This window comes from Maniola jurtina, chromosome 5 (assembly GCF_905333055.1).
Source record: "Maniola jurtina chromosome 5, ilManJurt1.1, whole genome shotgun sequence".
NCBI classification, from domain to species: domain Eukaryota; kingdom Metazoa; phylum Arthropoda; class Insecta; order Lepidoptera; family Nymphalidae; genus Maniola; species Maniola jurtina.
The window spans coordinates 7,132,572-7,160,218 of NC_060033.1; the positions used below are offsets into that span (position 1 = coordinate 7,132,572).

The 27,647-nt window shown below is 35.0% G+C and overlaps 1 protein-coding gene across 1 annotated transcript in view; it reads left to right on the forward strand.

Moving 5' to 3' along the window:
* Positions 1–27,647, forward strand: part of LOC123865280 (hemicentin-2-like) — a 161,869-nt gene that overhangs the window by 75,814 nt on the left and 58,408 nt on the right. The window contains exon 2 of the mRNA XM_045906231.1: positions 25,003–25,092. Within this exon, the coding sequence (XP_045762187.1) occupies positions 25,023–25,092 (70 nt within the window). The 5' untranslated portion in view covers positions 25,003–25,022. The remainder of the gene's footprint in view (positions 1–25,002; positions 25,093–27,647) is intronic.

A 27,647-nucleotide genomic window follows, 5' to 3' on the forward strand; every position in this document is an offset into this window, starting at 1 on the left:
GGAAAGGTACAGTAGGTAGGTACAGTATATTTTCAGGACACAGAGTTAGCTTACTCCCCGGGTAAGGACATAGGCTTATTATCCTGGGAAATCAAAGAGTTCCCACGGGATTCTCAAAGCCCCATCCGTTTAGCCGATTTATATGAAATTTGGTGTAGAGGTAGCTTGCGTCCCGGAAATTGACATGTAATGACAACTTTTTATCCAAGATATGCAAAGAGTTCCCACGGGATTTTTGAGAAACCTCAATCCACGCGGACGAAGTCGCTGGCATCATCTAGTTGCTTATTTTATATCTAATGCACATAACTCCGATAAGTCAGAGGTAGGTCCGGAATAAAACAATGAACCCCCAGTGAGGTTGGTATTTTAATCACTTGGCTATCACTATTCTTCCTACTTCCACTACTAGGTATAGGTACCATTAAGTGTAACTGTCCTATACTACTACTACCAGAAAAATAATAAAATTTGTCATTCATATGACTCAAGGAATATTGTAGCAGACTCGAAACACAGCACGCGACTTTCTTAAATGTTTCAAAGTACACAGAACTATAATTTCTCTACGTAATGTACATATTTGTGAGGAACAAATTCCCCGTGAATGCACAAGTCCACACGAGCATCCGCTCGTCTTTTTCATTTAGCTTCACATGTACCTACTTACTATAAGGTACCTACCTTACCTTACCTTAAATATAGTACCGTATTAAAATACGGCAACACATTAAAAATTTGTCAAGTGCGTGTCGGAAGTAATAACACAAATAAGGTTCCATACTAAAACTAAAACTAAAACTTTGGCGGTCTTCATTTCAAACTTTTTTTTTTAATAAAACTGATTTAGAAAAATGTCAATGCATAGGTACTTTGTTTTCTCCTCTGAAATCTACCGCAGTTAACTTGCTTCGTGCTGAGAAGGGAACCTTAACAATTGATCCAAGTAATTTAAATAATAATAAGAAAAGATTTACTTACGTCTTTGTAATCGTGAATTGTAATTATTAATTATTTCGTAGTAACATGTTTATCTATAAAATTACTTCGCTCACTCTCAAATACTTTCTTAATTTAATAAGAAATTTTTAAATTACGCTCTGTAGAATATTTTTTCGTGTTATAAAATAAAAATAAAGCATGAAAAGGAATCTATTTCTAAGTTGTTTTTCTTTTTACTTTTACGCTTACACCGTTTCCCTTCAGAATTTCCCTTCAAGATAAATATTGCAATCAGAAAAAGTTCTGACAATGAGTGATATTTCAAGAAATATTATAAGTCCGGATCCGAATAATATTATATAAAAGATATTCCACTTATATTAATGGTAAAGTATTACAGAGGGCTCAGTTGACCGCGCGTTTCGCAAATCAAACAAAATACTAAATAAATAAAAATAAAAAAGCAGTTTTGCTTGGCAATACTTACCATGGTTTCCTTTATATTATATATTTTTTGTACCTAATAATCCAGTAAACTAGTATATTATCACTAGAAATGTGTAGTACCTATGTCTGAAATATACAAATAAGGTCTACAGAATATACCTATTTCATACACGAAAATATGAAAATGCCCAACTGTACAACGTCAAGACCTTTAAGAAAACGGGACTTATTTAAGATTTTTAAATAAAAAGGAAGATGAATATTTTGCCGAGATTTATTTACATTACAGCTGATTAAAGTAGCTCTTTCCAGTCTACGGCGTACTCTGGGGACTGATTGAACAATTTACAGTCGACGCTCTTCTGCCATTTCGCCGGTTCACTTTGGAACTAATATTATTGGTCCGAAGAAATATTTTAGAGTAAGCTGCTTTTTACCTGACTGCGGCAAAGCCAAAACGAAGGGTTATGATTTTAGCAGTCTATGTATGTATGTATGTTGGTATCCAGATTCTGTGTGTCCAGATTATGTCACATCTAACATTGCGTCGCAATGTTATCCATATTAATCACTACCCACATTATCATACTTTAGGTTACTTTTTATCCTGGAATGTCAAAGAGTCCCCACGGGATTCTTAAAAGCCTAAATCGACGCGAACGAAGTCGCGGGCATCAGCTAGTAATATTATGGACGGACGTACAGACAGACAAACAGACAAACAACGAAGTGATCCTATAAGGATTCCGTTTTTCCTTTTGAGGTACGGAACCCTAAAAAAGAAGTTTCAGGCACTATCTAGTTTAATGTATATTTTTTAATTATAGGTATTACAAATGAAAATTTTTTGTACGGCAAAACGTACACGTAAGCGTGTGTTTGTAGGTGTATACGTATTACCTTTGACTTTCAGTAATCTGGTAAAAGAGTAAGTCCTGTCACAAAATACTATAAGGAACCTCCGTTATTATGGATATTTCCAGGGGATGGTATAATTATACTATTTTACTCTAGGGACTGGCAGAATCTCTATTACGAGTAGGTATAATATGATGTAATAAAACCCTTATTAACAGGCACCTGGAGTGTACTTAATGTTACCTTATCCGGGTTTACGCATAGGGTAGAAAATTGGAAAGAAATTTTACTATACAACCGCAAAACTATAAAATATCTTTCCAAAGTCATATATATGTGGATATAGGAATAAATAATATATGAATAAAGGAAGCCTGAAAACCACTGATATCGGAGGTGCCACCCCTTAGTTCGTTTTGTGCTGAAAACATTACAATAAGTAAATTTTTTTGGCACGTGTAGAAACCAACTGTATACTTAGTTAAAAACTAGATGGGTAATAGTTGACACTAAGTTAATATTGTTTAAGTTCTAAAGATGTATCAGGAAAGTAGTCGGTTTCTGCAGGTGTATCACACACACATCCATATGACAAAATTTACTTTCTGACGGATATGCTACCTGACAAGGGATACCGCGCGACTTTTTTCAAGTTGATTTAATAAGGAGGAGAAGTCTTGGGATTTTGCCGAATATTATTTCATATACAAATGTTGCAGCCATGTTCTAATGTTGCGTAATTTTATAAAATATAACTTTTTAAATTAAATTATCCAGCTCCACGTGTGATATATTTTAATTTTCCACTTATTTTCAAGTTGCACGTGTCGCCGGCTCTTGTGAAAATGTGCCATAAAATTTATGAGTGTTCTCATAGTAACCATGTAGCGAATGTGTTTTAAAATTTATTTAGGGGTACCATCTACCATAAGCATACCATAAGTATACTAGTATGCATGGTATCTTATTTATAACTTAGCATAATATTAAGGATTTAATATTTAGCATAATCAAAATTAAAAAATTAATGTAGGAAAAATAATATCTCTTATGCTAAGTCTATGATTCTACCGGCCGGTGCAGAATCCAGATTCTACGGAGAAGAACAGGCAAGAAACTCAGCAGTTGCTCTTTTTATTCACTACAATATCTTGTGGGCAACTGAAAGCTCAGTCGGTTTATTCCACGCAACTTTGTCGTAAGATAAGTAAGTGACTGTGCCACTAGTAAGGAAGGAATATACCACTTCTATACGAATTCTAAATTCTGTGCCCAACTATCACTACTATGAGTGTATGGCGTAGATAGTATTTTAATAAGCCTATAACATTTTACAACAGTAGCAGTAAATGCCGAAATAGCGAAAATCAATAGCACCATTTACGATTGGTTTAGGCAGTTGGCGAGTGTTTATATAGGTCATTGGTCACGTGACAGTGGTATTAGAGTCTCCGAATGTAACTAAGTATTTCTAGAATAAACGAATAATTTAGTTAAACTCTCCAGTCCTCTAAGATCCGAAGCAAAAATATTTTTTATCGATCACGGTACATGAACGAACATAGCGCAAAAATTGCCCGGTATCAAGTCGAGGTTTTTCTTAGTTAAAAATTAGAGTAAAAATCTTTGAGAGTTCCTTATTTTTCTCCGGAACCCTAAAAATATTTTTACGGTTCCATATATTATTCTAACCAAACTACTTAAGTACCAATTTTGAGTAGAGTTGAGAAGCAACAAGAAAAAGAAAAGTTGCCTAAGTAAAATCGGTCAAAAGTTAGTTATTGTTGCCAGTCGATGTAATTTCTGGTTTAGTTTTGAATATAATAATTAATCTCGGCGTGGTTTCACGCGAAATAAAATGAACTCCAAAACCGAAACGTGGAATGGAATTTGCGACGAAAATATAAAGTTTGACTGTTGACTGCCACAGAGTAATTAGTCGACAGAAACCGCGACATTCACTCGTGCTATTTTAGTTCGTCCCAAATTTGGGGATTTGTATTGTTGCTCCGAACCTGCGCTTCATGATCAACCCATTGCCGGCCCACTACTGAGAACGGATCTCTTCTCAGAGTGAGAAAGGTTAAGGCCATAGTCTGCCACGCTGGCCCAAAGCGGATTGGCAGACTTCACATACTTTTGAGAACATGGAGAACTCTCAGGCATGCAGGTTTTCTCGCGATGTTTTCCTTCACCGTTAAAGCAAGTGATATTTAATTACTTAAAAACGCGCGTAGCTGAAAAGTTAGAGGTGCGTACCAGGGATCAAACCCCCAACTTCCGATTAGGATCCGGTCGTTCTAACCACTAGGCTACCACAGCTTCTTACTTTAACCTGCGCTTAAAAAATATGAATTTTTAATAAATATTTTGTTGTGTTTAGCCTTTGAAAATCCATCCATACTAATATTATAAATGCCAAAGTGTGTTTGTCTGTCTAGCTTTTCATGGCCTAACAGATAGACCGATTTTGATGAAATTTGGTACAGAGTTAGCTTAATCCCGGGGACGGACATAGGCTATTTTTATTCCGGAAAATTAAAGAAGTCCCATGGGATTCTTAAAAGCCCATACGTTTAACCGATTTCTACGGGTACAAAGATAGCTTGCATCTCGGAAATTGATAAAGGCAACTTTTCTACGGGATTATAAATAAATCTAAATCCACGCGAACAAAGTCGCGGACATCATCTAATAAATGTAAATAATAATAATTATAGTAAGTTGTTTGTCCTTAATGAGAAAATATGAATAATCAAAATTAAATCTTCACTTGAATTAATATTGTACCTACTGTTGTTCCAAGTTTACTTCTTTGTAAGCAATTAGGTAAAGGCACTTTATTGATTTCTGATGTGTGTTTAGGTTTGCTACTCTAGTAATATACTACACTGGTTTAGTCTATGATTTTGTAAGTACTTCACTATGAAAAATTATAGGACACTATATTTTCATATAAACGTAGCAAACGGATTCAGTGTTATATTAGAAAAATATATCTTACTTAGGGGAAAAAGACCTTGAGCGAACTAGGGACATTTATTTTCCTTACGATATTTCTCTTCGCAGTTTAGCACTTGATAAATGACGAATTAAGAATGTGGGTGCAGGCTTCCTCAAATGTACGGGAAATTGTCTAAAGCTGGTTAGTAAAGCCGTCTTTTTTAGGGTTCCGTACCTCAAAAGGAAAAACGGTACCCTTATAGGATCACTTCGTTGATTGTCTGTCCGTCTGTCCGTCGTGTCAGTCAAGAAACCTATAGGGGACTTCCCGTTGACCTAGAATCATGAAATTTGGAAAGTAGGTAGGGCTTATAGCACAATCACAGGAATAAATCTGAAAACCGCGAATTTGTGGTTACATCATTAAAAAAAAATTAAAACGTGTTTTAATTTTCGAAGTAAGATAACTATACCAAGTGGGGTATCATATGAAAGGACTTTACCTATACATTCTAAAACAGATTTTTATTTATTTTTATGTAGGTACAATAGTTTTCGATTTATCGTGCAAAATGTTGGAAAAATACCCGAGTACGGAACCCTCAGCGCGCGAGTCTGACTCGCACTTGGCGGTTTTTTCTACTTGATTCTTGTCGCTAAAATTATGTTTGAAGGGTTTTTATTTAGCTTCACTTTTGTATATTCCTGTTAACTTTTAATACATACCTATATTTTTTTCTTACTTCTACTGAATCGCTTCTCATGAAATGCAACATTCAGCACAAGTGTGCTAAATAACTATTTTGATCTAGTTACCCCTCGCCATTTTACTATCGGACCGCAAGCGATCCATCCTACATATCGAAATCTCACGAACCTTGCTCGTTTCTAATACGCACTGCTAGAATATGCAATCCCCTTTCAGCTTCCGTTTTCCCTTCCCCCTTACCTTCAAAGGAAGTATGAATTGGCACTTTCTAGGCAGGTGCCCTTTATCTCAAGTTTCGTCATCATCTACTGTTTGACGTGGCCTGTATAGTTAGTTAAAATAAAAATAAAAAATGATCATTCATACTTGCTAATGGATGGCTAATAACAAAAAATGATAGCAGGAAATCATTATGTTAACTTGCCAGGTGATCACGTTCCTCAGTCATAAGAGACTGACTGGAGAGAGAGAGACCTGTTAATAAAACCAACATTCTTTAAAAACCTTATACCTTTTGCAGTCATTTATTATTAAAATGTTTCCTCTAAGTGTCTCAAAAAATCAACGTCTCGCCCAAACGCAATTCGCAAACTGTGTCCCAAAGTTAAGTTCTAATTGTTAAGCTTGTTTGCTCATTTACTCATTTTATTTGATTAAAGTTTGCTCAGCTTTAAGTACCAATGTGTATCAATCTTTAAGTACCTTTAAATACCCGCCGAGTGCGCTTTTGATATGCTTTTGCAGACCATATAAGCATAATGACATAAAAATTAATGTGGCGCTAAGATAAATACACAGACAAGTGCAACAGCACCTCCATAATACTCTAACGATTTGGTCAATAATAAAAAGCACACAGATAAATGCGGAATGTGACATTATTTTTTAATCAGAGAAGAGATGGAGAAGATAAGGGAAATGCATTATTGCACTCAAAGACTGTGTTATTTTACGCTACAGAAAGTCTTGTGTAAAACGTAATTACTCTAGAGTACTCGTAAACAGGAAGACAATTATGGGGCTGATGAGTTTCTTACGGCTTCCACTAATTAGTACTTCTTCTAGTTCAATTAAAGTCGACTTTCCCATTATCATTAGAAAACCTCGTTTGGTTCTTGTTTTTTTATTTTTTAGTTTTACAGTGTAGAATTAATGTTCTAAATACGAGTAGTCCATAACGTAGGTACGTAGTTATTCAATAGGTACCTTTATTATTTTACTAGAGGATGTCTGCGGCTTCGCCCGCGTGGATTTCGGTTATTTAAAAATCCCGTGGGAACTCTCTGATTTTCCGGGATAAAAAGTAGCCTATGTGCTAATCTAGGGTATAATCTATCTCCATTCTAAATTTCAGCCCAATCCGTCCAGTCGTTTTTGTGTGAAAAAGTAACAAACATACACACACACACATACACACAAACTTTCGCCTTTATAATATTAGTGTGATAGTGTGATTCAGCACTAGTCACTCAGACCCGGTTTCGCACAAGTAGCAGATAAACTATTTGACTATAGGTAGCTAAATTTTTATTCATGTAACTTCAACTATTTGCGCAATGCCACAAGATTTCTCAGATGAAACGACTTTTAGGGTTCCGTACGTCAAAAGGAATAAAAAAAAGTTGAAAAAACTATAACCCGACTACGGAAAAAATGAGACAACTTGAACCCGACTTGGTACATGTAAAATAAACTAAAAAGAAAGAAACAAGATTGTGCTTAGTGCTATCATCGTCTTGATTGAGATTCAATACAAAGGCCGTGGTCGTGCGTTGTCGATAGCGTTATCCTTGATTGACGGCATTCCCAATGATTTTATTTGTCTGCCAAATCAGAATATTTTCTTTTTGCTGTCAACTTTCGCTTTCACGAAAAATTTTATTCAGTAAATCACATAGAGATGGCGCAGACCGTTATTAACTTGCAGAGTTCTACATAAAGGTATATTTGGTATATGTTGTACGATTGTACGGAACCCTTCGTACGCGAGTCCCTCTCACACTTGACCGGTTTTTTAAAGACTTAGTTCTCATTTATCATCGTACTCTCTTAGATAATTTTTCTTTAAGTATATTATTGGTAAAAATTGTATAAAAATCCATACAATAGTTTTAATAGAAGTCCTAGCTACCTACCTACAAAGTGTATTCCATTCCAAAGGAACCGCCACGCGACGCTCACGACTACCTAATGAGCTAAAACGTTAAGGATCTCATCCGTTCTGTTCCTATTTCCTGTTTGATCTAATATCCTCCGAGATAAATCTACTTGCTTCTTTGAACTATTTTATTTTTGCTTTTAGCATTGTGGTTTGCTATAATATAGAATTAAACCTAATATCATTTAGAGAAGACCTCGAGATGAAAAGGCTAATGATGAGGACTATTAAAAAGGGATGATGTAGGTTAAATTTTCATTACAGATTAAGTACCGAGGTATTTAGTAACTTGATAACATGCAAACCTAAGGTTTATGAGCTTGCATCAATGTTGTATTAAAAGGCATACTTATTATCATTATGGTCCAAATAAATTACTAATAGTTATCTAGCTAAAGTTTCTTTGTTAGTATTAGAATGTCTCAAAGTTCAGTATATCTTCAGCAAAAGGTGATTCGCTAACTCATTAATCATCACTGAATGAAAGTCATCAAGAAGATAAGAGTTTTGTATATTTATTTGCTTGCACATTTATTTTGAGCAAAACGAATAATAATCAATTATTCCTTAAAACGTATTTATAATTCTATGGAAGTAGGTAAAATTAATAATTCTGTTCCTTATCATGAGCTGTCACTGAGCCATTTGGACAAAGGTTAATGAAGCAAACTGTCACAGGCATTAAATTATTATGTCGTTATTGTTCGGAATAACGAACTAAATATTATCACTTCATAATAATAATTATTTTATAAAACAAAGCGAGCCTGCCGTGTTTGTGTGTTTGAAAAGCTAATCTAAAAAGTTCTGAACGGTTTGTGATCATGGCTTAGCCAATAAATCTTGGAGATCACAGTAGATTTATATTATTCGTTGATAAGTTTCGTTCTCCATGACAGAGAATATATTCATTAAATCTTCGTCTTTAAATGAAAGCCTTCTTCTTCTCATCAATCGTTCACTCTTGGCAGAGAGCCATGGTTATGAATTCTCTTTCACTAGGTACTGCTCGTGCGATCTCCCTCCAGCGACTTCTGTTGGTGGCTTAAAAAAAAAAAAAGAACCGACTTCAAATTACCACAAACACTAAAAAGTAAAAAATGATTTAATTTTTACTGAATATATTATGCATACAAGTGTTAATGTAGTTCTATTATAACATATTTTGGAGCCGGTGCTAATTAGCAGCACGAAACTTTCACTCTGACTCTTCAACATTATGACTCCGTATTGGCACCGACTCCAAAAGATGTTATTATAGGACTACATTAACTCTTCTATACATATTATATTCAGTAATAAATTAAATTATTTTTTACATTCAAGTAAATCAGTAAAGTTTTATAATTGATAATTATTCTACATTATTTGAAGTCTAAAAAGTTATCTGATGAAAAAAAACTATTTAAGTGGTACCAGCAAACTTAGCTGTAACCTTATCTGCCGAGTTATTTTTCACGTCAACGACTCGCAGACGAAATAATAAAATTGTAATTGGGGGTTTTGAACCTTTCGCTCGAAACCTCGACTGTCCCCAATTAAATCTTTTCTTAAATCAAATTAGCAATAGGTTGATAAATAATGAAATCTTCAATTAATTAAATTTCTGAGTAATTGAGTTTATATCAAACACAAACTTAAATTTTTGAAGAAATGTTTGCTACAGAAATCATCAAATTAAGCAATGAGAAACGAAATAGCTCCCCAGTACTTCCTATTTGCGCCTTATTAATACACCTAAATTATAATGTTATACTCGGCTTTAGGCCCAGTAAATGAATAACTAGCTGGCGCCAGCGAATTCGTCCGCTGGGACTACACAAATTTCAAACCCTTTTTACCCCCTTACAAGTTAAATTTTCAAAAATCCTTTCTAAGCGGATGTCAACGTCATAATAGCTATCTGCAAACCTTTCAGCCCGATCCGTATAGTAGTTTGATTTGTGCGTTGATAGATCTGTCAGTCAGTTCGTCAGCCAGTCATTCAGTCAGCTCTTCCTATTTGTGAGATTTAGATCTGTTTCCGTTTATAATTAGAAGTTACAATGTTCTGAAACAAACAACAACAGACACAGATAGACGGATAATTCGGTCAAGCAGACGGACTTAGTCTAACTGATTAAACTGCAATCCAATTTATTTTGACTGTTCTTAACAATAAGGCACACTCAGTTTAGCGCATATTCTAAACTAGCTGATACCCGCGACTTCGTTCGCGTCGATGTAGGTTTTTTAAAATTCCCGTGGGAACTATTTGATTTTCCGGGATAAAAAGTAGCCTATGTGCTAATCCAGGGTATAATCTATCTCCACAGCCCAATCCGTCCAGTAGTTTTTGCGTGAAGGAGTAACAAACATACACACACACACACACACACACATACAAACTTTCTCCTTTATAATATTAGTGTGATTAGACTTAAATAATTCAATTGAAGCTAGCCGAAAAGCCAGTTACTAATTTCGACGGAACAAATAAGTCAAACTAATAAAAAGCTTTTAAAAAGGAAGCGTAAAAAGGCACAATAAAAGTGCTATTATAGAGCCACAATTTCGCGTTATTACAAAGCTCCCAAAGGTAACGTAATGTATAAACCTTCTTTCATGAGCTTGCAGAAACGTAACCGCCGATAAAACATGGCACAAAGACTTATTACCTCTTTCAACGGCTATTTAAGTAAACAACCATAAATCCACTTTGTATAGGAAAAGTTAATAAAGATGAACGGCCACTTGTGTGCATCATAAAAAGTAAAATCTAATGAACCGAGGTCTACAAGCATTGTTAGTTAAATTATAACTTTGTACTGCGTATCTATCTGTAAACTCCTTAGAAATTATAAAATAATTGCTTAACAAGTGTAAATTAAAAATTTATAACACCCCCGACAATACTGAAGGTTACAGTAACTAGAAAAGAGCTGATAACTTTCAAACGGCTGAACCGATTTTCTTGGATTATTGGTAAGAACACTCTTGATCAAGCCAACTTTCAAACAAAAAAAAAAAAATTAAAATCGGTTCATTAGTTTAGGAGCTACGATGCCACAGACAGATACACAGATACACACGTCAACATTATAACACCCCTCTTTTTGGGTTGGGGGTTAAAAATATGACAAATATACTAATACTAGCTGATGCCCACGACTTCGTCTCCGTGGATAAAAGTTTTAAAAATCCCGTGTAACCTTATTGATTTTCCGGGATGAAAAGCAGCCTATGTGTTAATCCAGGGTATAATATATCTCAATTTCAGCCAAATCCGTCCAGTAGTTTTTGCGTGAAAAAGTAACAAACATCCATGCATACCTACTAACTTTCGCGTTTATAAAATTAGTAGATAGGTAGTAAACAACACTTAAACAGAGCTCAAAACTAGTTTTCAATAGAACAACTTGGAAAATTGACGATTTGGAACCTAAAAACTACGCCGGGTTAGATCTATTTCTTACCGCGCTCTATCTCAAAAAAGCTAAATCTCTAAAACTCTTTCGATTAACTACAATTATTGATCTCACGAAATAATCGATGACAGGAGATTAAACTCTCTCGCGCGGTTTAAACTACGGATGATCTTACGGCCCTAAGTGGCTGTAAGAGATAAGAGTTTAGATGATAGAAAGCGAAGCGTTTATTAAACACACCGCAACGCACTACGAACCGAATGGAATTTTAAAACGATTCAAGAGGAAGGTTTAAACGTATAAGTTTTTTTTTTGTTAATTTGTTGAAATATCACGTTAGGTAATTGTTCTAGATGTTTGAAGAAATTAAGTCAACTGAGACCTTTCATCGAAAATGCTGTCTCATCCTTTTAGAAATATTACAAAATAACCACACTGACACCACTTTAGTATCTACATCGCATGCGAAACCAGGGCGGGTCGATAGTTATATTATACTTACAAAATTAACATAATATTTTTAATGGAAAAATTAGATATAATAGTAATTTGACAATCCTATACTTAAAATAAACTCAAAACTAAAAAAAAATACTATTTAAAAATTAAAATGAATTAAATTAAACCCAAAACCTCATCGAGACCAACACAGCGAATTATATTTTGAAGTATTTTGTAATTTCAGTCACAACACCTCTTGTCTAATGTGCGATCAGCTTATGTGAGCGTAAATCTTTACAGGCAGTCTAATAAAGATCGAGTCGGGTTCCGCAATACATTATCGTGACTAAAATCACCCGAAACAGTCTGAAATTGTAACTCAAGGCGGGTCTTTGTTGAGTAAACTAGCCGGGTTTAAATAAGATTTATGTTGAAATATGAGGCCCTTGTTTACGTGACGAATGGTGGCCGTGATTCGAAAATAAGCCTCTAAGTGTTGAGGTAACCCCAAATAAATAAGTAATCCTGGGAGATTCGGATAACTTAATTGGAAAATTTTAGGCATTGCGTTAAGTTGTGTTTATTTCTGCGGTATGCTGTCCATGTTAAGGTTAAGCTGTCCCGGTATGTCCTGATAATAACCACTAACAAAATTATCACTGATATTTATGTACCACTAGCTGATACCCGCGACTTCGTTCGCGTGGATGTAGGTTTTTTAAAATTTCCGTGGGAACTCTTTGATTTTCCGGAATAAAAAGTAGCCTATGTGCTAATCCAGGGTATAATCTATTGCCATTCTAAATTTCAGCCCAATTCGTCCAGTAGTTTTTGCGTGAAGGAGTAACAAACATAAACACACACACACACAAACACACATACAAACTTTCTCCTTTATAATATTAGTTTATAATATTAGTGTGAAAACATTATCACTACTTGAGACAGGCTCGAGAGGTTTAAATTGTTGAATAAGACCACTCCAAATTCCAAATTCAACATTTTAGGAATTCAACATTTTGAACCTGAAGGCCACCATCATACGAGCAGGTAGTTAGGTATACCTACCTCAGAACATAATATGAGCGATTTTTATAAATTAATTCAGAGATTCACGGTTCATATAATACTGTTGACATAAAAATATATTTGCAAATCTCATATTTAATTATAGTGTCGTCTCTTGAAATTGTATTTTTCAACTGCGCTCCAAACATTTCAAGTTTTATATATCGCTGAAATTTCAGTCGCAGACGTATTTAAATTTTAATGAAATTTTCACCGAATACGTGTCAAATATACTTAGGAGGCCTTAAAAACTTTGTTGTTTCAGATGGAAAGGTTTTTGGAAATGAAATTAGCGAACGAAATGCGAGAGCGAATGATAATACAGGATGTTATTTCGGCAGCTGCGGCATTGCGGCCGTCAGTGAGACTAAAACTTTAGTTGGATAAAAGACATCACCCAAATTAGCCTATCGAGGGAGCCGTACTAAAGTGGGTAAAAAGGAACTCTTGTACGAATTCATTGGTCCCTCTGTCCGTCTGTCCCTATATTGTTTTGAGGAACCATGACAGATATATCGTCTTATAATATTGACAACTGCGTTCTTACGGGTCGTTCTTATGCAATCATCGTTTTTTTGTTTGCAAGTCATCAAGTCACCTGGTGGTAAGTGATAATGTTGTCTAAGATCGAACCAGGGTAACCTACACTGGTTATGGCAGCTGTATTACCTACAGCCCCTATCGAAATGTCTTACTGAAACGCTAAATCGCTAATCCACACATCTCTAACAGGTAACAAGCCACTGTACCAAACTAGACCTCAGCCAATTTGGAGTATAAATTTCCAAATTGTCCCAACTGATATAATTATCGAACCCAGGACCTCCCACTTATTAGACCACTACACTAGAAAAGTACACGATTCAAAATTACTTGTAAGAGTTTCATTATCACCAATCCATCACCGGCCCACTACTTAGCACAGGTCTCCTCTCAGAGATAGACGGGGTTGGCGTGTAGAGATAGAGAAGTGCGAATTAGCCAAAGTAAAGTATTTTACTCGAATAAAAATATTTCTATTCTATACTAAAGTCTATTTTGTCTGGTGGGAGACTTCGGCCGTGGTTAGCTACCACCCTACCGGCTAAGCCGTGCCGCCAAGCGATTTAGCGTTCCGGTACTATGCCGCGTAGAAACCAAAGGAGTATGAGTTTAATGAAAACTACGATACCCCTTCCAGGTTAGCACGCTTCCATCTTAGACTGCATAATCACTTACCACCAGGTGAGATTGCAGTCAAGGGCTGACTTGTGTCTGAATAAAAAAAAAGTAGTAGAAACCTTTATTTTCTTCCATTCTAGATTTATCGCTTTCAGGTTTGCTGGGCTCGATTTATGTCGCGAATGTCACGTAGGATGGAGAGACACGACGCAAACTGTTCCAAATCAACATGATACGTACAAAAAATCTCAACTTTTTTCATTGGCGTGATATATAACATTGTGTTATTCGCCTGATTTATTATTGTTTTTTATAAGATATTTCAGGATAGAATTATTTTTACGATACTATTATGTAATTAAAAGGTGTATCTAGTTTTCTGAACTCAGCCGTTTGACAATTAAACTGATGAAATTTCTGCGTGATATTTCTCATTGTTGAGGATTGTGACCCCTTCCGATTTATTACATAACTAGCTATCTGCATGCCAATTTCAGCCCGATTCGTCCAGTAATTTGAGCTGTGCGTTTATAGATAAGTCAGTCAATCAGTCAGTCAGTCAGTCAGTCAGCTTTTCCTTTTACATATTTTTTATATTTTATTTGTACCAGAAAGTTGTAAGTAGGTCTAGATGGCAATCGTTGTATGAGGCGGAGCGACGCCCCGCACACCCGCACGTCACTCGCGCTATCCCGCAAAGAGTATGTAAATCACTACTATCCTGCACCGGGTAAGATTTGGGGCTGTGCGGGTGTGCGGGGCATCCCCACCCCGATTGCCATCTCGACCTGTCGCGTACTATAGGTACGTAAAGTCAATGTTTCTATAGGGAGCCACTTTAAACATTTTTCTTTGTGAACAGTTCTGTCTTTCTTTTGTACAAAGTTTTCAATTGAAAATGTTTTTCGCTCTCGAGTAGGCTTTGTAAAAATGTTTTTTTTTTTCAACAAAGAACACTTTTTTGTTTGATAACTAAGTTAGCTCTTCACTACGATCTTACCTGGTGATAAGTTACGATGGTGTTTGAGATGGAAGTGGTCAAACTTGGAATTGATAGATATGGCAGTTAAACCCACAGCCCTAATTTGGTTTCTGCGTACCGGAACGCTAAATCACTTGGTGGTACGTCGCTACCAATGGATTTTGCAATGGAATTGTTTTGAATGGAATTGCCAAAAATCCTGAACCATGACGTGATTTTCGTGGATATAGGTAAATTGAAAAATAACAGACTTGCATACAAACTTCCATTCCTTATTTAACACACTTAGGAGAGGAGTTAAAAAAACCTTTTTTTAACCTCCGACCCAAAAAGAGGGGTGTTATAAGTTTGACGTGTGTATCTGTGTGTCTGTGTATCTGTGTATCTGTCTGTGGCACCGTAGCGCCTAAACTAATGAACCGATTTTAATTTAGTATTTTTTTTTTGAAACGTAAGTTGATCGAGAGTGTTCTTAGCTATAATCCAAGAAAATCGGTTCAGCCGTTTGAAAGTTATCAGCTCTTTTCTAGTTACTGTAACCTTCACTTGTCGGGGGTGTTATAAATTTTTAATTTACACTTGTTAGTAACTTACTGTCAAAATTTCAAGTTTATTATCCCAGTTGAAAGCTGTGCATTAATAAATCAGCAGTCAAGACAACTTTTTTATATCATAGAGAAGAAAATTTCCAGGAAAAGTTTTGTTATAATAATAAATAAGGGAAAGTTTGTTAAAATCACTCATTGAATATTGAAATTCTTCACTCTAATCGACTTCGTTCGAAGAAACTTAGTAATAACAGCAAATAGAAATTGTGAGGTGAAATTACAAGTATAAACAATACAATAACAAGTAGAATTAATAGCTCTAATTATAAATACAAGAAAACTTGGTATGCTACAGAATTTAGATGTTCCATTGTGGAAAATAACAAAAAAGTAGCTAAGTACTTCTTTAAAACAAAGTTTTCTTTAAAGACCACAAAGATGTAGTAATTAAAACATTGCTCGCATTAATTAGGAAGACTGATGTAAGTTGCACAGACTGATATAAGCTAGGAAAATAAACTTATTAAACTAAGTTTATTTTACAAGCTTTTTCTCTCCCGGCTTCTTCTTATTCGTTGTTGCTAGAGGTCGTGAATTATAAACACACTAGAGGATGCCCGCGGCTTCGCCCGCGTGGATTTCGTTTCTTTTTTAATACTGTAGGAACTCTTCGATTTTCCAGGATAAAAAGTAGCCTATGTCCTTCCCCGGGATGTGTTTTGTTTATTTTATCAAGCTTAATAGGTCAGTTTTTGGCATTGAGCATCTAATTATCTGGATGCAGCAATGCTAAAAGGAGGGTTATATGTTTGACCTATAGGTATATTATATGCTTGTTATGTTGTTATAATTACTTGTAAATAATGGGTTTGAGTTGTAAGTACCTACGTTGATAATATAATATCAGTCAGTCAGTTTTTATTCTTAGCTAAGTCATCGAAAGTGAAACCAATAAATCGTCTCATTCCGTTTCAACCTCAATTATAATATTCAGTGTTATCAATAATATTCGATATTATTTAGAAACCATTATCAAATTATTCAATCTAATGGTTAATTAGATATTGCAGAGACGTTAATTAACCAAATTGATTGCTAACTAATTAGATGGTATCTATATAAGTACTTAATATGTAAATGAACCTAATCCTGTTAAATGATCAATTTATTTCTCAATTTTGTAGTGGGTAATTAAGTTTGAGTAAGTTAAAATTTATACAGTTAGGATTTATTTTATTAAAGTACTTACTAGCTTTTGCTCGCGACTGGATAACCAAATTTCAAACAACTATTTTACACCTTAGGGGTTGAATTTTCAAAAATGTTTTCTCATCGGATGTCTACATCATAATAACTATCTGCATGCCAAATTTTACTCCGATCCGTCCAGTAATTTGAGCTTGACTTTCAGAGAGTTTGTTCAAACTAGTTCAAACTTATCTAAATATAGGTACTTTCCTTTTGTAATATATATTTAGATTAGTTTATTAAAGTTTGATTTCGAACAATGAATACTTACATAAGAGCTTATTACCTAAGTAAATGTGTACAAATATGTGGGCTGGCTATATCCTAGCCATTGAATTATAATGTAAGTACTTTATTAAATTTGTGTTAAGAAGAACAAGCCCTCTCACTCCGTTTTCTAAATTTTTGTATACAATATTATTCTTTGTAGGATACCATTCCCGAAGGGTACTAACGGGGCTCTATTACTAAGTTCCTAAGCCTCCGCTATCCATCCGTCCAACAATCCGTCTGTCTGTCAGTGGGCTGTATCTCGTGAACTGTAATACGTAGAGACTTGAACGGAATGTGTATTTTTTATTGTCGCTATAACAACAAATGATAAGAATTTCAAAATGATCGCCATGGAATTAAGAAAACAAAATTCTAACTTCAAAATGTTTTTATTCAATTAAACTTTTACAAGTGCTTTTGAATCGTCAAAAAAATCTACCACTGGTTCGGAATGCCATTCCTACCGAGAAGAACCAGCAAGAAACTCGGCGGTTGCTCTTGACTCGCACTTGACTTGATTTTTTTGTTTGCCCTGCATTACATCGACATTTGCTACCAACAATTATTGTTCTGGTTAGAAATAGGTATAAAGAACGATGAAAACATTAAGGTTGCTTTTGTTCTGGCTATTCTTTCGCAACTTCACTTTGTGTATTGTTTAAAGAAGCAAAATTAGTATCATTCCTGTAAAGAGAAAATATGTTAATCCATTGTATGTTAGTCCTGTCCTACCTTCGTCTCAATGTAGCTACTTAATTAACATGCTTTGTGTTATTTGAGATTTATTTATTTTAGAATAAAGGGAACTAAGTACTTTTTTGTTTTCAATTTTATTTTTATTTTTTTATATCTAAAATAAACAGGAAACTATTACATCAATAATTTTGTACCTACTCATACATAGAGGACTGTGCAGTTACTCAGAGAAGCCATCAAACGCTAGGAGAACGAAGGAATGAAAATATTATTGTGATTTTTGTAGTGAAATAAATATTTAATGAAATAGTTGTGTGTCTACTTCTTTTTAGGGTTCCGTCCCTCAAAAGGAAAAACGGAACCCCTGTAGGATCACTTTGTTATGTGTCTGTCTGTCTGTCTGTTCGTCGTGTCTGACAAGAAACCTATAGGGTACTTCCCGTTGACCTAGATTATGAAATTTGGCAGGTAGGTAGGTCTTATAGCACAAGTACAGGAATAAATCTGAAAACACCGAATTTGTGGTTATATCATTTAAAAAAAAATTAAAATGGGTTTTAATTTTCAAAGTAAGATAACTGTACCAAATGGGATATCATATGAAAGGGCTTTACCTGTACATTCTAAAACAGATTTTTATTTATTTTTATGTATAATAGTTTTTGATTTATCGTGCAAAATGTTGGAAAAAATACCCGAGTACGGAACCCTCAGTGCGCGACTCTGACTCGCACTTGGCTGGTTTTTATTTTTTATCCATCCAATAAATGAGGATTATTAAAAAACGATAAGCAATTGTATTTTTAGATCGCAAGATTTATTTTACAAAATAAATTCACCTCCTTTAATGAATATTGCCTTTGTATGTAATTATTGTTCAATTAATATAGGCATATTAGGTAGACACATCCCTATGATATTGATACTACGAAGCCATCACGTGGCAGTAAGTGGTATTGAAATTAATAATGATGGTTAGGAAACGCTGATATTCATCAATTTTACATAATTAAATTCGATAAGGGTTATTCATCTTCATTATTTAATCCCTACTAAAACTGTGTATACATATATATATATTAATCATTAGGACATATAAAGGTACTGTGATTTTTTAGATACTATGTAGGTAAACAAAAACATATTTTATCTATTCATCTTTGAATTCAAAAGTTTCCAAATCAAGATTGCTTTTGAAATTAGAACTTTTGTTTTTTTTTAGTTTTTACGTAAAAAAAAAAAATAAAAATCAACAACCTTCATTATTATAAAACATACTTATTATTATGAGATTATTATAACATGGGTTTCTGTTAGTATCGCCGCAATATTGATGAATATTATATTCAGGACACTGAATATCGATAACAGTTAATTAATTTAACGAATTTATAAATTGATACACCATCTGCAATAGACGATAATGGCGTAAATAACTTAAATAGTTAACTTTGTGGATTTCAATGCGGTTTTCACCATCATCAATTAAAACATTTAATTGTACTTAAATTGTTTTAATTTAAACATACTGGCTTATGCTCGCGACTTCGTCAGTGATTTAGTTTTTATACAAATTCCGCGGGAACCGTTTGTATTAATGAGGTAAAACTATCCTATGTCTCCAGGGTGCAAGTTTTCATTGTATGTCAGTTGTCGAGTTAAGAAATTGAGGAAGAGAAGTGGTAAACCACCACTACCACTTACTTACCACTTACTTTACCACTTCTCTTATACATCTCGTAGCACATAGGCTACTTTTTATTCCGGAAAATTAAAGAGTTCCCACGGGGATATCAAAAAACCTAAATCCACGCGGGCAAAGTCGCGGGCGTCAGCTAGTATACAATATAATCACACTAATATTATAAAGGCGAAAGTTTGTGTGTATGTGTGTGTGTCTGTCTGTTACTCGTTCACGCAAAAACTACTAGACGGATTTGGCTGAAATTTGGAATTGAGATAGGTGATATCTTGGATTAGCACATAGGCTACTTTTGTCCCGAAAAATTAAAGAGTTCCCACGGGGATATCAAAAAACCTAAATCCACGCGGACGAAGTCGCGGGCATCAGCTAATAGTACCTATATAGAAACATAGGTAGGCAATAAAAGGGGCTTGCTTACTCGTGCAAAGCCAGGGCAAGTCAGCTTGTCTTTAATAAAACGTCTACATATAATTAATCCCAATTCATCTTGTTTCGCCAATAAGAAGATTAATTTATCAAGTTCCTTGGTGTATTGTCTCTCAAAGCTGATTAAGATCGCCTGAAATTCTCTGTTTACGACTACAATTTGTTTTGTATAATCTATGCTTATTGCTGTAGGAATGGATACCACATAATATATTTCCGAACAAGTGTAAATTAACAGAGCTCTCTCCGTCACTTACTCCATACAATCGTAGTTCCCATTTCATTTGAATATTAAGCAACCAAAGTCCATGAAATTTTGCAGACATAGTCTAGAAACTAATATCTGTGTCTGTGGTGTTTTAGATTTTTCTAAAAATATGTAGTTTTAAAATTACAGGGGTTCAAAGATTTGTATTTTTCTTTAAAAAAAGGCCTAACTTTGTGCTCGTTTTTCTAGACAACGAAGCAATTTAATGAAATTTGGAAAAACCACAGACCTAGAAAATTTAATGAATATCATGCAGTAAAAAAATTATCGTTATATATTTTATATTGTTATAATTATGTTGGAACTACGAAAACCAGAAATTACACCCAGAAATCTTGAAAATTTCGTGCTGTCTCGATTTCTGCAAGAGGGGTGGTGAGGTGCGGGGGATGACCAACCCCCGACGGTGACGGGGGGCGGAACTGACAGTCTAAACTGGTCTAAACACACGGGCCACATTTAAACTACACCCGACTCTAAACTTGTCGATAGGTCTAACTAAATACACTGGTACATTTGAACTTGCGTTAGACGTATGCGTTACCTACTCAGACGTTGCCTGTAGATAAAAATATGTCTCATGTTTGCTGGCAATAGCGCATGCATCAAACCCTGCAAGTTGCACCTATTCCTCACGCAATACGCAATTCCTCACGCAATACGCACAGCTTTAATATTATAATTTTTGACAATGTATACTATATGTAATGCCATATCACAGGTCACTCTCTGATTTATTGCTAACAATTTACTTCCAAATCAATTCCAAATGCAAAGAAATCTAAGTGTGTTCAATTCACACTGCCCAATACCAGGACCTTAAATGACATAAATTCATTGATTAATAATCATATGTTGAAAATAAAGGAGAACCCCGTGTTTCTCGGTATAACGTTAGATGCAAAGCTTCTATGGAACACCCACATATCAACACTTGATGGTAAACTCAACTCTGCTTACACTGTTAGAAAAATTCGACAGGTACTGACGTGGAAACTGCAAAAATTGTATATTTTGCCTATATTCACTGTATTATGTCTTACGGACTCTTGCTATGAGATAAAGCGATAGATATTGAGAAAAAAATGTATTACAGAACAGGACGTGCAATTTATAATTTAAAACCGCGCGCTGCCATACAATAAAAATATAAGGAAATAAGTACCTTATTTATTATCTTATAGTAGCTTTTAAATATATTTACAACTAGCTAATGCCCACAGCTTTGCTCGCGTGGATTTAGGTTTTTGAAAATCCCGATCCTTTCATTTCCCAGAACAAAAGTTGCCTCTCCGTAATAGCCCGTCCCCGGGATGCAACTTGTTTCTGTATCACGTAAGAACATTTAAACGGATGATCCTTTTCAAATCCCGAGGGATCACCAGGATTTAGGAATGCAATTTCTTACAGCATCAGGGTTGAGGTCAACGACAAAGTATTTACTTGGTATAGATACCTTCAATATCAATTAATAATCGACACTTTTTAAATCCCATTAGCTTTAGTAGTCAGGTCCCCTGCAACATCAGGATTGAGGAGTTGGAATCCAAATTTTTTATTGAACAATGTCGCAAACTTTCTTTATCGATTAAAAAAACTAGCCAAAATTACGCAGTTAGGTTACCTGCCAAATTTCATGGTTTTGAGTCAACGGGAAGTACCCTAGAGGTTTTCTTGACACACTCGACAGACAGAGAGATAGACAACAAAGTGATCCTATAAGAGTTCTGTTTTTCGTTTTGAGGTACGAAACCCTAGAAACGTAGGAACGGCATTCCGAACCAGTGGTAAATTTTTCTGACCATTCAAAAACACTTTGAAGTTTACCTAAAAGTTTACAGGAATAAAAATTAATCATTGTATTCCATTCCATTTCATTCTATTCCATTCTGTTCAAAGATAAATAGATTATAAAAATATTTGTCACCGAAACAATACCTAATTTACGATACATCAACCAATATCAACTTTACTGATGACAATCTGACTATTACCAAAGTGAACGACTACTATAATATCTATTATATACGACTAACATAATATGTATTATAAATTGTGTGCCGTTTGCATTCTCACTAAGTTCTCATTAAGTTTGTTTTATTTGGTTAAACTTTCTGGCATTTATATTGTTATGACGTTTAATTGGCAAACAGTCTGTTTATTGGCTGAAACTCAAAAATTCAGCCAATCACAACAAATAAAATATTTTAATAATGATTGATGCAGCTTTCTGTAATCGAAAACAAAATATTTGACATTAACTTGAATGTGACAGTGATTTCCGAGTAGGGTTGCCAGAGGCCCCGTATTTTACTGGTTACTGGTTGGTATTTCAGGATACAGAAACCCGTAATTATGAAAATAAAATATGAGGCAAATAAAACTAAATATTTTTAGGGTTCCGTACCTCAAAAGCAAAAAGGAAATAGGATCAATTCGCTGTCTGTCTGTCTGTCCGTCTGTCTGTCTTTCCGTCTGTCCGTCTGTCTGTCTGTCCATCTGTCCATCTGTCCGTCTCTTCGTCTGTCATGTGTTCATGAACAAATATTAGTATTTTCAATTTTCAAAGTAACTAAATATTAAATCAAGTGGGTTATTATATGAAAGGACTTTACCAGTACATTCTAAGACAGATTTTTATTTATTTTTATGCATATTTTTTTTAATGCATAACAGTTTTGATTTCTTGTGTAAAATGTCGAAAAAAAATACCCGAATACGGAACCCTCGGTGCGTGAGTCTGACTCGCACTTGGCCGGTTTTTTACAAATTCAGCCGGGCTGGCTTGCGAAACCAAACGCTGACGTTATGTCCAGTAGAAAGAATACATATTTTCCTTGTGCGACAATGCGTAGAATAATACCTGCGTAGCCGAAACCCACTCGATTTTGATCATGGCCGTAGCCAAAGAGGCGGAGGTTGGTTTTAGGATCTAAGCCTTTTTTTATACAAGTTAGCCCTTGACTTTAATCTCTCCTAGTGGTAATAGTGCAGTCTAATTTCTTGGCCGGTAGGGCCATACTAACCATATAACTAGCCATGACCCAAGCCTCCCACCAGACCAGAAATTTAGAAATGGCCACTGCGTCTGGGAGACCGTCAAAAACCTAAACCTAAAATAATACTTACACTATTTCTTGCATTTGCTTACCAATTTTTTTTGGAAATATATCAAACATTTCGCGCTCGCTTCACTCGCGTTTTGAATTTGTATTACTTGGTGTATGCCCCGCAATTTCGTCTGCATGAATTTAGGTTTTTAAAAATTCCGTGGGGGATTTTCCGGGATAAAAAGCTTATGTTCGTTTCTGGGGTGCAAGTTACCTCTGAATAGTAAGTATCAAAATTTTGGTAAAGAAGTATCTTGCTATGGCTAAACTCGTTTCCCTTTCACTTATTTTTTTCTGTATTGAACCAAAAACACTTACGCTCACTGCGCTGCGCTTTTTCATTGTTGTATTTTATTCCACTATCAAATTGAAAGGCGAAATTCAACTAACCAGGTAATTAGCCCATAAAGTTGAGCGAACGTATTTTTCCTCATGACAGGATTCAGTTCCGGCCCTGATAAATCAATCCGAAATCAATTCCTGGCTACGGCCATGGTATTGATACTTTGAAGGTGGAATTACAAGTTAAATGTAATTTTAAGTTAACATGCATTTTGTTTTACAAAATGAAGAGTTTTTAAAAGCTATTGAAATAAATAAATAATCTTTTATTTAAAACCACATTGCAAACACAGTTCACCGATCAAGACCCGGCAACATACAGAGAAAAAATACAAAACATACAAATAAACTGAAATATCTAAATAAGCTTTCAGAGAGAACCACCGCCTATTTCTTCAAATACAATAATAAACAATACAATAATACAACAATATATAAGAAACAATGTCTCCCGTAAACAAATCTAAACCCCGTATTTTTGATGGTGGTAGCCTGTAAATCTAAAAGAGGCAGGTGGCAACCCTACACCTACCCTACACCTAGACAGAATGAAAAATTTGTTTTCATTACTCGGCAGGCCTACTGCCAAAGTTTGACAGAAAGTGTGGCGGTAGTTGTGACCTCTGATTGGCCGACTCTCTTTCACTATTTGCTAAAATTGATGATTGCAACAACAATTTTTGCTTTTTTGTAATCGAAAACAGAACACGGACGTCAAACAGGTTGACTAATTGCAATCATTTCTGACCGGCTAACATTGTTCCGCTAGTGGCTCAAACTCACTGTCGCAGCAAGAACATGGTAAATTCAGCCAATCACAGCAATTTGAATTGGATATCACAAATGTACCGATCTAGGAACCGAGAATGCACGAACCAGGGCAAATAGAGATAAGAACAATAATATCATACGTAGGAAATCGACGGGGGCTTGTTGACAAGTATCCTCTTAAAAATTTGTAACACCCCCGACAAGTGAAGATTACACTAACTAGAAAAGAGCTGATAACTTTCAAACGGCTGAACCGATTTTCTTGGATTATAGCTAAGAACACTCGCAATTAATCCACCTTTCAAACAAAAAAACTAAATTAAAATCGGTTCATTAGTTTAAGAGCTACGATGTCACAGACAGATACACAGATACACACGGTAAACTTATAACACCCCTGTTTTTGGGTCCGGGGTTAAAAAGACTCCAGCGTTTATTAATGCGAAAGTAAGGTCGTCAAAGCCATCGAGTAGGTCTTACAAATGTGTTTTTATTTCAGGTGTCGAACCCACGACAGCGATGTCGGAGGGGCAACGGTGCCTGGCGATCATCGTGCTCCTCGTTCATACTGTTATTGGCACTGGAGAAGGTATGCGTCATAAACAAGGTCTTTCAGAAAATATAGAGGTCCTAAAGCAAATGAGGGTCACTGTACTCATTGTTATAAATTTTCTCTATGAGCTAATCTTTAATCGTAAAAAAAATCAATACGGTGCAACACCCATGGAGCAATGCAACACCCGGAGTACGGAACCCTCGGTGCGTGAGTCTGACTCGCACTTGGTCGGTTTTTGCTTCTTTATTAGTGGAAGGGCAGCCGGTGCATTACGCATGTTGCATGTTGTATCCTTCAGATTTGTCTGTGTTGACTTTTTACCGAAATGTATGCTTGTGGTACTTCCTTGTAAATGCGTTATATGGGTACAAAAAATCCTCGGAATCCCAACATCAGATAGCAGACATATTTTTAAACGGTTAAAGTGATTTATTTTCAGCCTATTAACGCTAAGCCAAGGCCCCTCTAATGAGAGGATTTGGAGCGTAAAATACGGCAATGCGGACCCGTATATCTTAGAACTGGAATGCAGTTTTTTCTAGAAAGATTTTCTCTAAAGATCTCCAAAGTCAAAAGGCGAAACAAGGTCTGAGAGGTTTGCGTATTACATAAAGTGTTTTAACGCCTCGAAATTAAACTAATTTATATACTTACTGGCAACATAATTATAAGTTTATAATATTTGATCGCTGCTATTTTATTTTTAACTGATTTCAAAATGGTAATTCAGAGGTACCTACTTAATTTAAATTATCTAGATATGATAAATCAACGATCTCTATCAATGTAGTACATTACAGGACGTGCCATTCCGAATAAAAAATTGTGAGCGGGAACAAATTTTTGTTCGCAACTTGAGGTCCAGTGTCATACATAGAAATATTAATATTATAGTGCCTAAGTAGTTTTGACGGTTTCATAGAGCGCGACTTTCACTTGAAATAGCTCTTCTATAGGTACTAATTTAGTTCAACGTGTAACTTTGCGGTCAAACCTATTTTAAACATCAATAGACATTGACTAAGCCTCATGCATATTGTATCAACAACCTCAGCTTTCATTTCAAGTTACTAATTTAATTAGCTGTTACTTGTTGAGGAGTAGCAGATATTCATTTTAATATTATAAACAGCTACCAAAATGGAACTGCAAAAAAACCATTGCATATCCTATTCTATTAATTAAAGTTATAACATCATAGTTCATATTGGCTTACTCAACACAAAGTTATGCATGAACATCAACGACACAATGTAAAATACAAACATACATACATATGAGTCGAATTTAGGTATTTATCTAGTGGGTAACCTTCTCCTTTTTGAAGTCCATAAAAAGGTATAGCGTAGTTTGAACATAGCCGTATTTAATTACTTCCAAGGCAGTAAAAGGAAAAAGTGATCATACAAAATGTCTTTGTTCCATGTAAAGGTCATACCGCATAAAGCTTAGCATACATACCTAAAGTTTCACTCCACAAATGAAAGGCCCGAGGGAAAATAATAAATCCTTTGTTGCACTTGTCCCTATAGCTTTTTACGGGGAAAAACAAAACCGCGTGTAAACATGTTTACAGAGGTTTTTTGAATAGTAGGTTAACATGGGACAAGTAAAGTTGGTAGTCCAGTACATTTTTAGATGTTTTTAACCCCCGAGTCAAAAAGAGGGGTGTTATAAGTTTGACGTGTGTATCTGTGTATCTGTCTGTGGCATCGTAGCTCCTAAACTAATGAGCCGATTTTAATTTAGTTTTTTTTTTTTGTTTGAAAGGTGGCTTGATCGAGAGTGTTCTTAGCTATAATCCAAGAAAATCGGTTCAGCCGTTTGAAAGTTATCAGCTTTTTTCTAGTTAAGTCTGTAACCTTCACATGTATACATAACATACTTTACACTTGTATATTTATAGATGTTTTTCCTATCGCGTTTAAACGTTTGCTAGTTTTTGTTTATTTTCAAATTAAAAAACCAAAATTTGAAAAGTAAAAATGTTAAAACAAATTTTAAGTAGGAACTTTATTTGAAAAGAAACAAGTAAATACTTAAGAAATCACATGTGTGAGTATTATAACTAAATAATAATAAATGGGACAGTGATTTCCATACTATGGTTCTCTGTATCGTAGAAACCACTTCCTCCCTAAAAATCAATCGAATAAAAACTTATATATGCATGCAAATTATTCATTGTAGTCCAGTAAAGTACCTCAGTAAGTGCCGGTGTTTGGGCGCGTGCTTGTTTGGGTGCGTGTATGTTTGCGTATGTATGATATATTGTATATAAGGTGTGCACGCATGTGTCTTGGTATGCACTCAGGATACGTGCCTAAGTTTGCCACCATAAAAAAAAATAACGGTTCATTTGAGTTGTTATCAAGAAATACGCTACGCCTCGACTCTGCCTTTGTGCTTTGTGCCTTATAAAGTTATAAGGATAAGTATCCAAATTGAAAAACTACTTTCGAATTTCATACAACTAAAAACCATGCCCAAAACTTAAATGATTCCATCCACGTCTTTATTTTTAAGAGACTTCAGATAGCTTTATAAATATATACGAATTTCGCTTTTAACGATTTCAAGAATAGAAT